This window comes from Choristoneura fumiferana, chromosome 27 (assembly GCF_025370935.1).
Source record: "Choristoneura fumiferana chromosome 27, NRCan_CFum_1, whole genome shotgun sequence".
Lineage (NCBI taxonomy): Eukaryota > Metazoa > Arthropoda > Insecta > Lepidoptera > Tortricidae > Choristoneura > Choristoneura fumiferana.
Genome location: NC_133498.1, coordinates 10,636,320 through 10,650,394, shown reverse-complemented (window position 1 = coordinate 10,650,394; position 14,075 = coordinate 10,636,320). Strand labels below are relative to the sequence as shown.

The 14,075-nt window shown below is 39.4% G+C and overlaps 2 protein-coding genes across 2 annotated transcripts in view; one reads left to right on the top strand and one right to left on the bottom strand.

The window, feature by feature from the left end:
- Positions 1-8,644, bottom strand: part of LOC141443263 (uncharacterized) — an 8,975-nt gene extending 331 nt beyond the window's left edge. Inside the window, exons 1-7 of the mRNA XM_074108472.1 lie at positions 8,367-8,644; positions 7,324-7,526; positions 5,226-5,501; positions 4,529-4,681; positions 3,850-4,064; positions 2,386-2,496; positions 996-1,170 (exon numbers count right to left, since the gene is read on the bottom strand). Of these exons, the coding sequence (XP_073964573.1) occupies positions 996-1,170; positions 2,386-2,496; positions 3,850-4,064; positions 4,529-4,681; positions 5,226-5,501; positions 7,324-7,526; positions 8,367-8,509 (1,276 nt within the window). The 5' untranslated portion in view covers positions 8,510-8,644. The remainder of the gene's footprint in view (positions 1-995; positions 1,171-2,385; positions 2,497-3,849; positions 4,065-4,528; positions 4,682-5,225; positions 5,502-7,323; positions 7,527-8,366) is intronic.
- An 832-nt stretch (positions 8,645-9,476) lies between these two features.
- ergic53 (lectin, mannose binding protein ergic53) overlaps positions 9,477-14,075 on the top strand; it is a gene marked incomplete in the record, with an annotated part of 17,965 nt that continues 13,366 nt past the window's right edge. Inside the window, 1 exon segment of the mRNA XM_074108747.1 lies at positions 9,477-9,690. Within this exon segment, the coding sequence (XP_073964848.1) occupies positions 9,531-9,690 (160 nt within the window).

The following is a 14,075-nucleotide window of genomic DNA, read 5'->3' as shown; positions in this document are numbered from 1 at the left end:
CGCAACTATCTTACAATATTGATATAAAAAATAAACAGAAAATTAAAGAATTTTTTTAAATCCATATTGAGGTAGCTAATAGCACATTGGCAAGTTCAAGCTCAAGTTGTTTTGCCACTGTGTTGTTCTGTTTTGTCCAAACATTAAACAGATACGGCCCTTAGCTCGGTGAACACAAACAATAAAACAATGTATACAAAGGATTTAGGTACGTAATACATACCTACGTATTTGTAATATAACACTTAATTTTTTTGATATACACTTTAATCATATTTTTTCTAACATTGTTTTATATTATCAGCACAGCCGTACTGTTCAACAAAGTTTAAGATTTTTTTTAAACTCCCATCATTCGCCACTATTGGTGTATGCAAGAGATCAAAGTTTCTGATGGGTTGGTAGCACACTCAAGGCCTAAAGCCAGGAGGTGCGGGTTTGAATTCCATCCGCGGTGCGACCGAAAACCTTTGTTTTTTTTGAAAATAAAAATAGTTTTTTTTTCTACTTTATAATAACAATGTACGAATATTTGCCCCAGAATGGGGCAAATTTGTACATAAACAATTATTAATTAAGGCATCTTTTGGGTTTATTTTAATTTATGTAAGTTAATGGCAATGGGCGGGTCACATCGCTCGAAGACCAGATAACCGTTGGGGAAGAAAGGTGGCGACCACAAACCGGAAGACGCTGGCACGCTTCCCACTAGGTGGACCGAAGCGCGAGTTGCCGGCAACCAATGGATGCGATTTTAAAGGCGGCCTTGTTGAATAGTGTCTTTCGGCTGATGATGAGTATTTGGGAATGGTCACATCTAGACATATATATACACAAACTATACTGGCTGTATGAGAGCAATGTTCTAGGAAAAAAACCTAGTTACAATCTATAAGGCCTGCCCATTTCTATCCCAACGATCCTGATTTTTCTCCCCCTGCCCCTTCCAACTTTTTCAGTCTGTCCGCACAAATCCGGTCGGTTCCTGTACGAACCAGCTACGAACACGTCGTTGACGACAGTGGGGTTGTGTGTGAACACGGAGGAAGACGAGGGGGCCAGTGAGTGCGGGGGCGGGGGCGGGGGCGGGGGCGCGTCGCACGTGGCGGGGCCCACGTCGCGGGTGGGGTACTCGTCGAAACTGTACAGTTCCGCGGGGGCGGGGGACACCTGTGGGGCAAAACGGTACACCGTTATATTGAAGCTCGCTAGTTAACACTTAGCTGTTGACGCGACTTCGTGTGTAGCGCGCTTGCGGGAACTATACAATGTGATAAAACCATCCTATGCTCTCCGCAGGGTCGCAAATTATTCCCATTCTAAATTTAATTACGATCGGGTGAGTACTTTAAACGTGAAAGCGTAACAGACAGACATACTCACATTCGCATTTATAATATTAGTTAGGACATCGATGGTTGCGCATCTTCAGCCAGAAGAGATCATAACCTCCTAACGTCCAAGTCAAAATTTTGTTTTATGAACATGAAGTTTTATGTCACTTGTGAAAGAGTTCAATGTCAAATTATCGATAAGTAATTAATAAAGGACTTTGGGCGTTAGGAAGATATGGCTCTTTCAAAAAAAACAAACAAAGATCACCTCGTACTTTACTCTTCATAGCAAATTACAGCAGCGTAAGCACTGCTACTTGGTGTGGCGACAGAATCAGAGGGTAAGAGGTAGCGATTCAGATTGACTTTGAACAATTTTTTATATCGCGTGTGTTGAGTGTCTGCCTGTCTGTCTGATGCATGTTGCCTACTGCCTATGATGTGTCTGCCCGGTTGCATGTTTACTTGTTATTCTATTTTCACTTATTTACTATATTGCTCTAGGCGAAAATGCTCTTAGGAGACCTTTACTAACTTTTTGAGTGATGACAATCGACATTCACATTTTTGAAAAAATATACAGTCAGCGAGAAAATCGACAGATTTGACTTTTTTTTATGCCAATCGGTCCCATTCTATCAAGGATTAAAACACTCTTTGAGACCAACTAAGGTTAGAGTACTAGAACACCCACAAATCAAAGAAAACTTTTTCCATACAGTTCGTAGGGTACTAATTTGCAAAGTGAAACTTTCGCATGTTGTTTTTTTACGAATATGAGTCCTTTATGCTTAAAGAAATTAAACAGTATGTAGACAACTAAAAACTGAACATTTTAACTAACGTTAGTGTCTTATTGCTGCCCCATCTCAACTTTCCACCCTGTATAAACTACCTAATGGAAGAGGGTGTGTGTGTCTGTCTGTATACCTGCAGACGGCGGCGGCGCGCCTCTCCGAGCAGCACCCGCAGCGCGGCGGCGTGCCCCGCGACCGCGCTGGCCAGCGCCGCGGCCGAGAGCGCGCCGGGGCCCCTCCCCGGCCCCCCCCGCCCCCGCCCCCGCCCCCAGGTCGAGCTGCGTGGAGTGCGCGGCGAGCGCGGCCCCGCGCGCGAACGAGCCGCTCGACACGGACGGCAAGCTGTCGCTACGATACATCGCGCCCTGCAACAAACATAACATGTCGACCGGATGGCCAAGCGGTCAGATAACCTGACTACGAAGCTTGAGGTCCCGGGTTGGATCCCGGCCGGGGCAGATATTTGTATGAATAATGCCAATATTTGTTCTCGGATCTTGGATGTTTAATATGTATTTAAGTATGCAATTACCTATATAAGTATGTATAGTACAAGCTTGGCTCAGTTTGGGACTAAGTCAATTTGTGTTAAGTATACCATGATATTTATTTATTTCATTATTTACTGGCCTGTTACCCGGGACCTCAAGCTTCGTAGTCAGGTTCTCTAACCACTAGGCCATCTGGTCGTTCATTTACTATTTATTTAGCCTTGCACAGCACAGCTCTAGTGGAAACGGCTTCCCGTGCAGCTCTGGTGAAAACGCAGTCTAAACCGGTTACCGGTTTGGAAACCAGTCTCTTCATACATTAAAAATAGAAAGTTTAAAAATAGAATAATTATGCTTTTATCATGACTGCCCTGTCATCAAATCTTGGATACAATTCTTAGTTTAATATACAGATGTTAACATGTTATGTACTTCACTAAAATTTTCAATGTAAGAGTCAAAATAAGTTTTGGCTTCCTTAACGGACGAAATGTGCCTTTCATATTGTAAGCGTGAACGGAACAGCGAGATACGTGGTTCAATAAACTAACCAGCAAAATGTTGGAAAAGCCCCGACATTATACTTCAAAGTTCAATATCTCAAAAACGAATGAACCGATTTTGATAAAACATGGTCTAAGAACCATATATTATTTATATGTGTGTGTCCCGAATAATCTTTTCATTTTCATTGCTAGAAAACCTGCTTTTAAATAAAAAAACACGCATTCAAATCGGTCCACCCGTTTAAGAGCTACGGTGCACAGACACACATAGCGGTCACACACATAACACCCCTCTAACACGCCCTCTCGCAAAAACGTCGGGGGTTTAAAAAATTGATCTTCATAGGCCAGAGCTGAGACGCAACCCCCGACGAAAAGAGAGGGGTATTATAAGTTAGACCGCTATGTGTCTGTCTGTCTGCCTCTTAAACGGGTGGATCGATTTGAATGCGGTTTTTTTATTTGAAATCAGGTTTCTAGCGATGGTTCTTAGAAATGTTTCATCAAAATATGTTTAGCCGTTTTTCAGATATTGAACTTTGAAATCAAAAAGTTCCAACATTTTTTTGGTTAGGTTATCACCGTCTCTTTATACCACATGGTGTAGGATGCAGGTAGAGAGATGGCGACTGCGACTTAAGACGACGCGGCCTTCGTTCCAGTTTCAGTCGGACGTGTGTCATTGGGCGAGGTGGGTGAGGGAGGATGAGCGCGGAGGCACCTTGTCGAGGGAAGCGGCGCTCCCTCGCCAGTCGGCGGCGCGGGGCTCCAGCTCCGGCTCCGGCTCCGCGAGCAGGCAGTGTGCGCGCGCGCAGTCGACCGCGTCCGCGCCCGCTCCCGCTCCCGCTCCCGCGCCCGCCGCCGCCGCCGCCTCCACTTGTGCCACTTCGAGAGCCTCTATCGCTTCTATCGCTTCTTCTGGGATGTCGCATATTTCTGAGGGGGTGAATCACATTGAAAGGTGTAAATTAGTTTGTTTTTACAAGCTTCTGTTTATCTTTATTGTTGGTATGTGTGATAGCATGTTCGTTACAAATCTTACAATTCCTATTTCACTCGCTTCAGCTGACGGTTGAACTCGAAATTTGATGTGAGCAAATGTTATAATGTAAAAATAGCAGCTTTTAATCAATTTTAAACGAATTACGTATCGCTAATAATAAAACAGTGTTTCTTTTAGGTACTATGGTGTCTAACTAATTGTTTTGGGTACATAATCTCCGATTCTAACGAAATTTTAACTGGCAGGTAGCTGATGGTATAAGGAGTGTCATAAGCTACTTTTTAGAAAAAAATGCTTCGGCCTGTTCGTTCTCGCTTCTCCCTCTCGCAAACCAACATCACAGAACTTCTGATACAAATTTGCTGGCACAGCTAGTCTGCGCATCAATTAAACTAACCTTCAAACCATTCTTCGTGCTGGTTGGTCCACACCTGCGAGTACCGGGGCCAGCCCCCCTCGCCCCAGCAGCCGCCGCGGGGCTCCCAGGCGCGGGTGTTGCCCGTGTCTAACATTGCCCCATGGGGTACATTCGCGTCAGGGCAGGGCATGTCTGGACAAAGATATATAAGCCCTTTATAGTAAAAATGTAAAAAACAAGTAATTGACAAATATTAACACATGCACAAAGGCGAGTTTGGGAGTATTTTATTTTTCCTCTCAAATAATTTAAAATGTACATCAACTAGAATGTGCTGACTTAAAAAAACTGGTAGTACTAATAAAACTGTGACAAAGGTGGTAGATTTATTTTTGACATTCATAAGTGGTTGTTATAGCCTAAATTGAATAAAGATATTTTGACTTTGACTTTGACTTTGAAAGCTGTGATAGTGTTTTTATTTATTTTGTCACAAACTCTAGCCGTATATTAACACTATTACTTACTTTATGTAACCTTACAGTTTATTTGATGTAACCAGCATTATGCTGCGGGGCCGGCCAGCTACCGAGCCAGTTACAAATGGCCGATCAAACGGAGCAATGTAATGCTACTTACATGAAATTAGTTGCCTAATATAAATTCAGTCTTAAATCCAAATAAAAAATACCAGACTAAACAGTAAGAAATAGTAAAAATAGAAGAATATACTTACTTTTCCTTTTAAAAAACAAGTCTGCCTCATAGTCAGTAAGAGCTTGTCCAAGAATGGCATCTTCTTGAACATGGTAAGGTTGTGTGTGGTCACTTGTCATATACGGGGTGGGGTCGCTCCATACAGGGTGCTGGGCGGGGGCACTTGGTACAAACTGTGGGTCGGGGCCAGCCGGTTCACAGTTCCACGCGCGGCATCGCGCTGCCCACTGCTGGACGGACCACTTGGGGGAATAAGGGCCGGTGGGGGGGTCCATTATTGGTGTGGTGTTGTCATCTATCCAAAGATATACATTTTATTTATGAGATGAACTATTTTTATATGATTTTAAAGTTAGTCACAGGATGCATGGGGTAGTTATTAACAATTAGCTGTTACCCGCGACGCCGTACGCGTAGGATTCGGTTATCGCTATTCTGCGGGAACTATGCAATCATCATCATCATCATCATCCCAGCCTATATACGTCCCACTGCTGGGCACAGGCCTCCTCTCAGAACAAGAGGGCTTGGGCCATAGTTCCCACGCGGGCCCAGTGCGGATTGGGAACTTCACACACACCATTGAATTGCTTCGCAGGTTTGTGCAGGTTTCCTCACGATGTTTTCCTTCACCGCATAGCTCGTGGTAAATTTCAAATGTAATTCCGCACATGAATTTCGAAAAACTCAGAGGTACGAGCCGGGGTTTGAACCCACGACCCTCTGCTTGAGAGGCGATAGGTCAAACCACTAGGCCACCACGGCTTCCCTAGGCCACCACGGCTTCCTATGCAATATTCTGGGATAAAAACTAGTCTATTTCCTTCTCCATTATTCAAACTATCTGTATACTGAATTTCATTCAAATCGGATCAACGGTTTAGATGTGATGAATAGTGATCGGCCATCGGAAGCATTTTATGTCACTTTGACATCCTAAGTAATGAATAGTAATGGTAATGACTAATATGGATAAGTCGGTGTTGTTCAAAATAAAACCACACATTCTTAAAAATTTACTGAATTTAATTTGTTATAGTAAATAATCATTATTTTTGTATGTTTAATATTGTCAATCAATTCCTTTTAACATTGAGGATTTATTTATATAGAAAGAATGACCGTTCAACATCAACAGATGTGAGAGGTGCATAGTTGTAAAATGATATTTTATTTTGATGTGATGTATAAAATATTGATAGGAACTTCAATGAGACAAGTACAAGACATGAGTTGATGTCTCATTCGTTAGATGGATAATTATAAGTGGGCTGTGCTTCATAATCATATCATAGATATTAGAAATGTTAAAACCTTGATAGTAACAATAAAAAACATACATTTTTAATATGTAATAATTTCGTCATCAAATTGACATAAAATGCTTCCGATAGTCAATCAATAGTGATGAAGTAACAAACAAACAACTTACAAACTTTCATATTTATAATATTTAATGGGATAATTATTGTGACAAACTCATAATAATAATAAATAAATCCATTTGTTTCATTCATAATATTTATACCAGGCATGGCAGGCATTACTGTGATGTAGTTAATATTGGACGCAGGTCTTATTGTATGGGCAACATAGGTCTTTTCTATAGGAAAAAGTAGATCATGAAAGTGTGAATATAATTTTGAGTAAGTCTTTGTCAGATGATTAAATTTGGATATATAAATTAATTTGTCATGCTTTTGTATACAGAGACTCCATCTCTGAGCAAGGCAGCCTTCTGTCTTCCTATGAGGCTGACATGGTCACACACATTTGGTGTACTTAGGCATTGTTAAAAAGTTTGAAAAAAAATTAACATTCCATTGCCACTGCCCCCTGAAACACTGCAAAGAACAACACCGAAAAGGGGTTTTATCTCCGAAATTGAGAAACTATTTAAGAGACTATAGCCAAAGCTTTCCTGAAGCCAAATTTTTTTTACAAATGTTTCATTTGGTCAAATTAATTTTATTCTGGAAATGTGAACTATTCAGGGTTTATTTCAAAACCATTGTGTACTAGGTATATATAAAAATCATTGGTTAAAAAATGTTTTGGTTAGAGTTTAGACTTTAGTGAACAGTTAGATATAATACAGTATTTAATGGTATGTCTACCTGTCTCTGTGTCCACAAACGCCTCATTCAGATCATCTATTTTTTCTTCGGCAGGTGCAGTTTCCGCATCTTGCTTCTGGGCCTCTTCTAGTCTTACTTTCTCTGCTTCTTCTGCTAGGTTTACATCCTCTGTCTCTTTTTTGCTTGTGTCCTTGTCTCTTTCAGGGGCTGGCTCGATGCTATATGTCTGGTTCAGTTTAGCCCTAGGAATTGATGAAGCAGATATTAAATACAATAAATATCATGGGACAATTGACACCAATTGACCTAGTTCCAAAGTAAGCAAAGATTAATATTTTTTTCCACAATTCAGGGATTCCCTAACGGTGCGCCACAGCGCCCTGGGGGCCAAAGTAAGAACCAAGGCCGGTTGGGGTATAGCAAAAGGGGCCCGATTTTAGAACCTAGAAAATTTTTGAGCAAAATTTTATTATTTATTTATTGGTTAGTGTGTCATCCTGCCTGAAGCCTGAATAACTACCCAGAATAGAAGCCCCCGCAAAGTGGGGGCTTCGTCGAGCCTGTCACCGAAATTACTATCAACAAAAAACGTAGGTAAGGTTCGAACTCGCAACTTCAGATCGCTCTAGTTCCTAAACGGTCAAGTTTATAAAAAAAAATATATCAGTAAAAGATGCTTATTTTAATGTTTTCTTTAAAGTTAAAAAAAACGAGCAAAAAAAAAAAAAAAACTGTCCTAAAATCGGGCCCCTTTTGCTGTACTCTGACCCCAAGGCCTTTCTCTGGTGGAAGTCGAATAGTTACGGTGTGACGCGATAGTGTCCTCATTCAAATAGTTAGGCTCCCTAGCTGCAAGGAAACTGACAAAACAATAATCCTGTATTGTAAGTGTGCTTGGGAACCACTGTGTCAGTAAATTACTATGTGTGCCCATTGACATACTTATTAATTTTAGATCAGACACAGATCAACACATTTTTTCTACATTTTTGGCTCTGTCTAATGCGAAAGTTTTAAAAGAAGTTTAAAATTGTTTAGCAAAAACATCAAGATAGTTTTTCCACTTAAACTTTTCCGCTTACTTCGCATTTTTAGCTGCTTTTTTCCTTTCTTCTTCCTTCTTTCGTTCTGTTGTACAAAACTTCCAATTTTTCTGTTTCTTATAAAATTCTAAGCGGTATATTGCAACCAGATCGGGTTTCGAGGTTTTGCACGCCGCTGCCATTGCAATGCTAGGCACCGATAATTTTGTTGAAAGTTGTGTCCGCACACAATTTGTGTAACGAAGTAGAACTTTTCATGGAAACTTTTTTATATTTGCGGCGGACACGGGTATTTGTTTTTCGCTGTAGAAGACCGAAACGTCACATCGCTGTCACTTTTTCTTATAATTTTATTTGATTTGCTACGATCTGGCATCTAGCTTTTTCAGAGGGCCTACTCCCAAGTTCGTATCTAAGGTTCGTATCGTACCATCCCTCTCGCTCTCGGATTAAATAGTATAAGTGTCAGAGAGACCGCACGACACGAACTACGAGTTTCGAGTTTCGTAGTAGCCCTGCAGACAATTCATTCATCGATCCTAAGCTCCAACTATGCCGCCCTGGGAACCAGCTACATGTTTGCGCCTTGCGGCATTTGGTGTTGAAACCTTGGGGCCTTGGGGGCCCCAAGATTTGTCGACGCGCCTAATTGAGGCCTCGGGCGACCAGAGGGCTGGCCACTATTTCGCACAGCGTATAAGTATCGCTATACAACGAGGAAATACGGCCAGCCTTCTGGGCACCTTACTCATTGACCGCGATTTAGGACAAATTTTCTATCTATAGTTTAATTATGTTTTATTATGTTTGTTTTTAACAATAAAACTTTACGTATATTTATTGATAGCTCCAACTTAACTCCAACTAGATAACTAGAACAAGTTGGGGTAGCCAGCACTAATAAATAGTGTCGTACACCAGAACTAAAAAGCAATACCGGTTTTATTTAAATGTTTTTATATGATTTTCCTACACGTTGAAAATTTATTCAGACTGCCTGAAAATCAGGTTGGTTTCATTAATAAACAGGTTAAATTCATTAAGTTGGTGGCGTTCTTGTCTCTTATTTATTTTAGTAATTGAAATTTAATTTTACACCTGGTAGCATTAGTCCTCCACGTTAAAATTTTTTTAATCGGCAAACTTCATTTCATTTCATACGGTTCAGTTTTGACGTGACACAATCGGAGTCTGACGACGAAAATGTTTTCAATTAAACTATTATTTTGTGCGTTAATATTATGCTTTTCAGTGAGTGCTAACAGCCAGACGGTGCATAGACGATTTGAGTACAAATACTCATTTAAACCGCCTTATTTAGCTCAAAAAGACGGCTCCGTTCCCTTCTGGGAGTATGGTGGCAGTGAGTATTCTGACTTTTCAGCTTATTTTTGCTATTTAAAACTAATGTTATATTTTAAAAGTCGATACAACTTGTTGCCTGAAGGTTACTGTCGACGTGGCTTCAGTATTTTGTGTTATAAAAACGTTTTAATGAAATATTTTTAGTTTATTGTTACGGTTGTTATCGCGAGAGCCAGACACGTCAGTAAAAACTGTCAGGCGTGACAGTGACGGGATTATGTGGGTCGCGTAGCGTGCGAGCGAGATGGCGACGTGTCAAAACCCATGTTTTTTCCGTTCCAACTCGACAAGCGAATTACCCGCTTTATGAATAAAAAAGAGTCTCATTACTGAAAAACTGCTAATTCTTACACGTAGATAATTAGCTAATTTCAGATTTCAGCTTCTACAAGTACTTGTAACATTCTTATTCTTCTTGGTTGTCTTATATAGATGTGTAAAAAAAAAAAATTATCACACATTTTATTAAAAATCAGTGCAGAAATTATAATTTAATTCACATTTTGAACTCAATAATGTTACTTTTATGAAAAAAGTTATTTCGGGACACTAAAATAGTATGCAGTTCATTTCAATAAGTTGATAAGTAAATAAATCATTCAGATTAATAACAATAACTGGTGGAGTTCAAAAAGTTGCTCCGTGTTAACCAGTAGTCTACCATACAAAACAACAGACAGGAAAAAGTTCTGATGTCATACAAAAATTATCCTGCAAATTCTCCTATACCTCCCATCTAAGTCACTACACTGTTGTCAGAGTTGTTGTGTCCCTCATATGAGGATCAGCAGTGAACCTTCATGACAACCTTCTTGGGGAAATAGTGTGGGGGTTCCTCCTTGTTGTGGACACCACAGTAACAGAGTCTGGAGTTTGTAGTTGGCAGTAGAAAGTGATGCCACTGCCCCCTCTCACATCAAGTCCTTCAGTTGCATTTTATGATACCCATGAGAAGAGATGGGTATATTCTCCAACTGGGCATGGCGAGGGTTATATCCTATGTATAATTTATAGGCTATCCATTCATTCCGCAACTTTTCATTGCGCAAACTCTAAAACTGTAAATATTTCAGGATTTATTTTAGGAGCATCATGTAGAACCCTTTAGGTTAGTTTTATAAAAATCCTGAAATATTTACAGTTTCAGAAATATTAAACAGTTGCGAAATGAAAAGTGGTGAAATGAATCAGGTTGCCAAACGTTAGTTGCGAAACATTACTAATGTGAAACAATTTAGAGATATACTGCCAATGTTGAGTGAAAAAATAATATGATTTTTTGATGTAAAAGCATTAAAAATTGTATTTCCATTTAATAATTCCATTGAAAGAAAGATTAATTTATTTATTTATAACAGCAGTGACACATTAGGTATATAGCTAGGTTAGAAAAAATACATAAGTAATGTTGCCGTTATGAAAAAGTCCTGGCTCAGCAAATCGCTGGTTGAAAACCAGTACTGGTCTTTTGCCGGGCCACAGAAGAGTGAAATTATGGAAAGTCACACAAAACATACTAAAATAGTTACTAGACTAAAATATTATATTAATGGATACACCGATCAATTTAGATATCTCTGAACGCCGCGTATTGCTTACCTCTGAAAAACTGTGTACATACCTATGTTTTCTGTACTGCTTACTGTGTTGGTGTACAATAAAGAGTTATTGTATTGTATTGTGTATTTGTTGGCTGTATAATCACATTGTCAAGGCCACAGTACATTTAAATTGCTAACCTTTAAGCTTAAATCTTTATTGTTAAACTTTTTATCAATATATTAAAAGTAGTGAAATATCATATTGTGTAATATCAATATGGTACCACACCAGTGTTTAAAAACCCAGATTTCATTGTTCATGATTAAACCTCATGGAGTTCATAATATTGCAAATTTAATAATAACACATTAGTCGCAGACTGTATTTTTTTGTGATAAAAACTGCTTTGTATTAAAGTGCATTGTTGAATGATTTATTGAATGCAATAAATGATGATCGGCATGTAGCTATGTGGGTCATTGATCATTTGCTATGATTTTATTGAAGTAATTTTAAAATGCCAGTGGCGGCAGTATTTTGTGTAAGTTTCATTTAACATGACGTAATAAATATCAAATGGAATGTTATAACCACTTGAGTACTTATTAAGTATATCCATACTAATATTATAAATGCGAAAGTGTGTGTGTTTGTTTGTTTGTCTGTCCTTCACGTCGAAAAGGAAGGACAAATCGACGTGATTTTTGGCATAGAGATAGTTTATGGGCCAGAGAGTACATAGGCTACTTTTTTCCCGGAAAAATGCACAATTCCCGAGGGAACACCGCGCGATAACCGAAATCCACGCGGGCGAAGCCGCCGACAAAAGCTAGTTTTGCCATAATTGTTTAAGGGTATTAGTTGGCGCGGGTGCATTTCGCGTGCGCGGGCGCAGGTACAATCCTATGCAGGCGACGCGCGCAGTTAGCGCTGCTCGTACTATTGTTCAGGCGGCCACCCGCGCCGTGCAAGCGTCAGCTAGCGTAGGCCCTAAAAGGAACCTGGTCAGGTGTGTGTTGGGGCGGTGCAGGGTTTCATATACAAATTATCTTAACGGAATAATTTATAGAGTACTTCCGGCTGTCCTAGAAACTTGAAATTTTGTATGAAGGTAGCTCTTATAGCAGAATCAATGAGAAAAATCTGAAAATAATAATTTTTCATGTCTAACTGTCTATGTCAATAAACCATCTATAATGACCCCACGCTGCATACATTTTGCTTAGGAGAGGGGCAGCTAACACTGGATATTCATAAATACCTACAAATTTGTACGGAACCCTCAGGCCCGAGAGTCCGACTCGCTTTTAGCCGGTTTAATTTTTTATTTATTAGGCATTTACTAGGCAAGCATTCATGGGGATATGTTTTTAGAGTCCACTTTAATCCGCGCCCTAGTAACTCTAAAATAATTTCGTGATCTGCTAGGTACAAGGCCGCGGCCTATACGGCTATTAAAATAGGACTGAAGCATTCATTAGTTCACATCTCCGTTCCCTTACGATCAGGTCAAATGCCAGCCTATTTCTGAATCAAATAAAATCTGTAGCAGACCACAGTAGCTAATTTCACAGTAAGCAAACACGAATAATACTTGAATTCACCTCCATGATTATGCAGCTATAGAATGTGGATTAAGCTGATAATTGGTCATAAAGATTGAGGTGTTATCATTTACTGGTGATAGTCTTGTTACGTCATAATTTGGGATCAGTAGCCACTTTTAGTGAAAGGTAATCCTTTATCAATAAATGTTCTGTTTGAAATGATTTTCAATTACTTACTGTGTTGCGGTTTGTGTCCCAATGTTGCCAGGCTGCAATAATTTTGTGTGGGTGCGAATTGTGTTATGTATTATCTAAATCTCTTTATTGTACATAGAACATGAAATTAACAGTTAACAAGAGAACAGATACGAGTAATAATATAATATATGGTTGTTATATTTGGACTGTGTGGTGTGTCGCGTAGTTCTGTATCGGATGCCAACCTGGACCACGTAAATCAGCGTCGAGCCACCTCTAGTGACCCGGCAAGTGCTGAGTGGACTCCTTTTTCGCATTAGTATTTTACTTTTAATTTATCATTTTTCTTTTTTCATCTTAGCATGAACATGTCTATACCTAATTCTTCCTTATGCGAAATAAAGATTTATTATTATTATTATTAATTAAATATCACGGGACACGGGACAATTCACACCAATTGACCTAGTCCCAAAGTAAGCTTAGCAAAGCTTGTGTTATGGGTACTAAATCAAGGATAAATATAATTATATAGATAGATACAATTAAATACTAGTAACACCCAAGACCCGAGAACAAACATTCGTATTTTCATACAAATATCTGCCCCGACACGGGAATCGAACCGGGGACCTCAAGTTTCGTAGTCAGGTTCTCTAAATCTCGAATTGATGTAAAACGTTCTGTAGATGATGAGATGCATAACTTTTACAGAGTAGTTCTATATTGATGATTTTTGAAGCGCATTTTCTTCGCCTTTGTGTACCGCTTAAACTTAATAACCTAATCATAAAAATTTCATTTTTAATACAAGCTTTTTTGCTGACTGTACTTGCATTGTCACCCAAATTACATTTGCATACCAAATTTCAAGTCAATGCTATTAACCGTTGAAGAGTTCCGTCCTGCGGAGACGATCCTGGCTGGACTACCAGGATGTCACTACTAGAGTATTGTATTGTCACGCGATATACATAAATATTCCAAATTTCAAGTCAAACTCACTACTGGGAGTAGGTCAAATTTAACTTGCAAGATCTGATTACAGACAGACAGAAAGATAATGGGACAGGTGAAACTAGTAGTAAAAAAATAG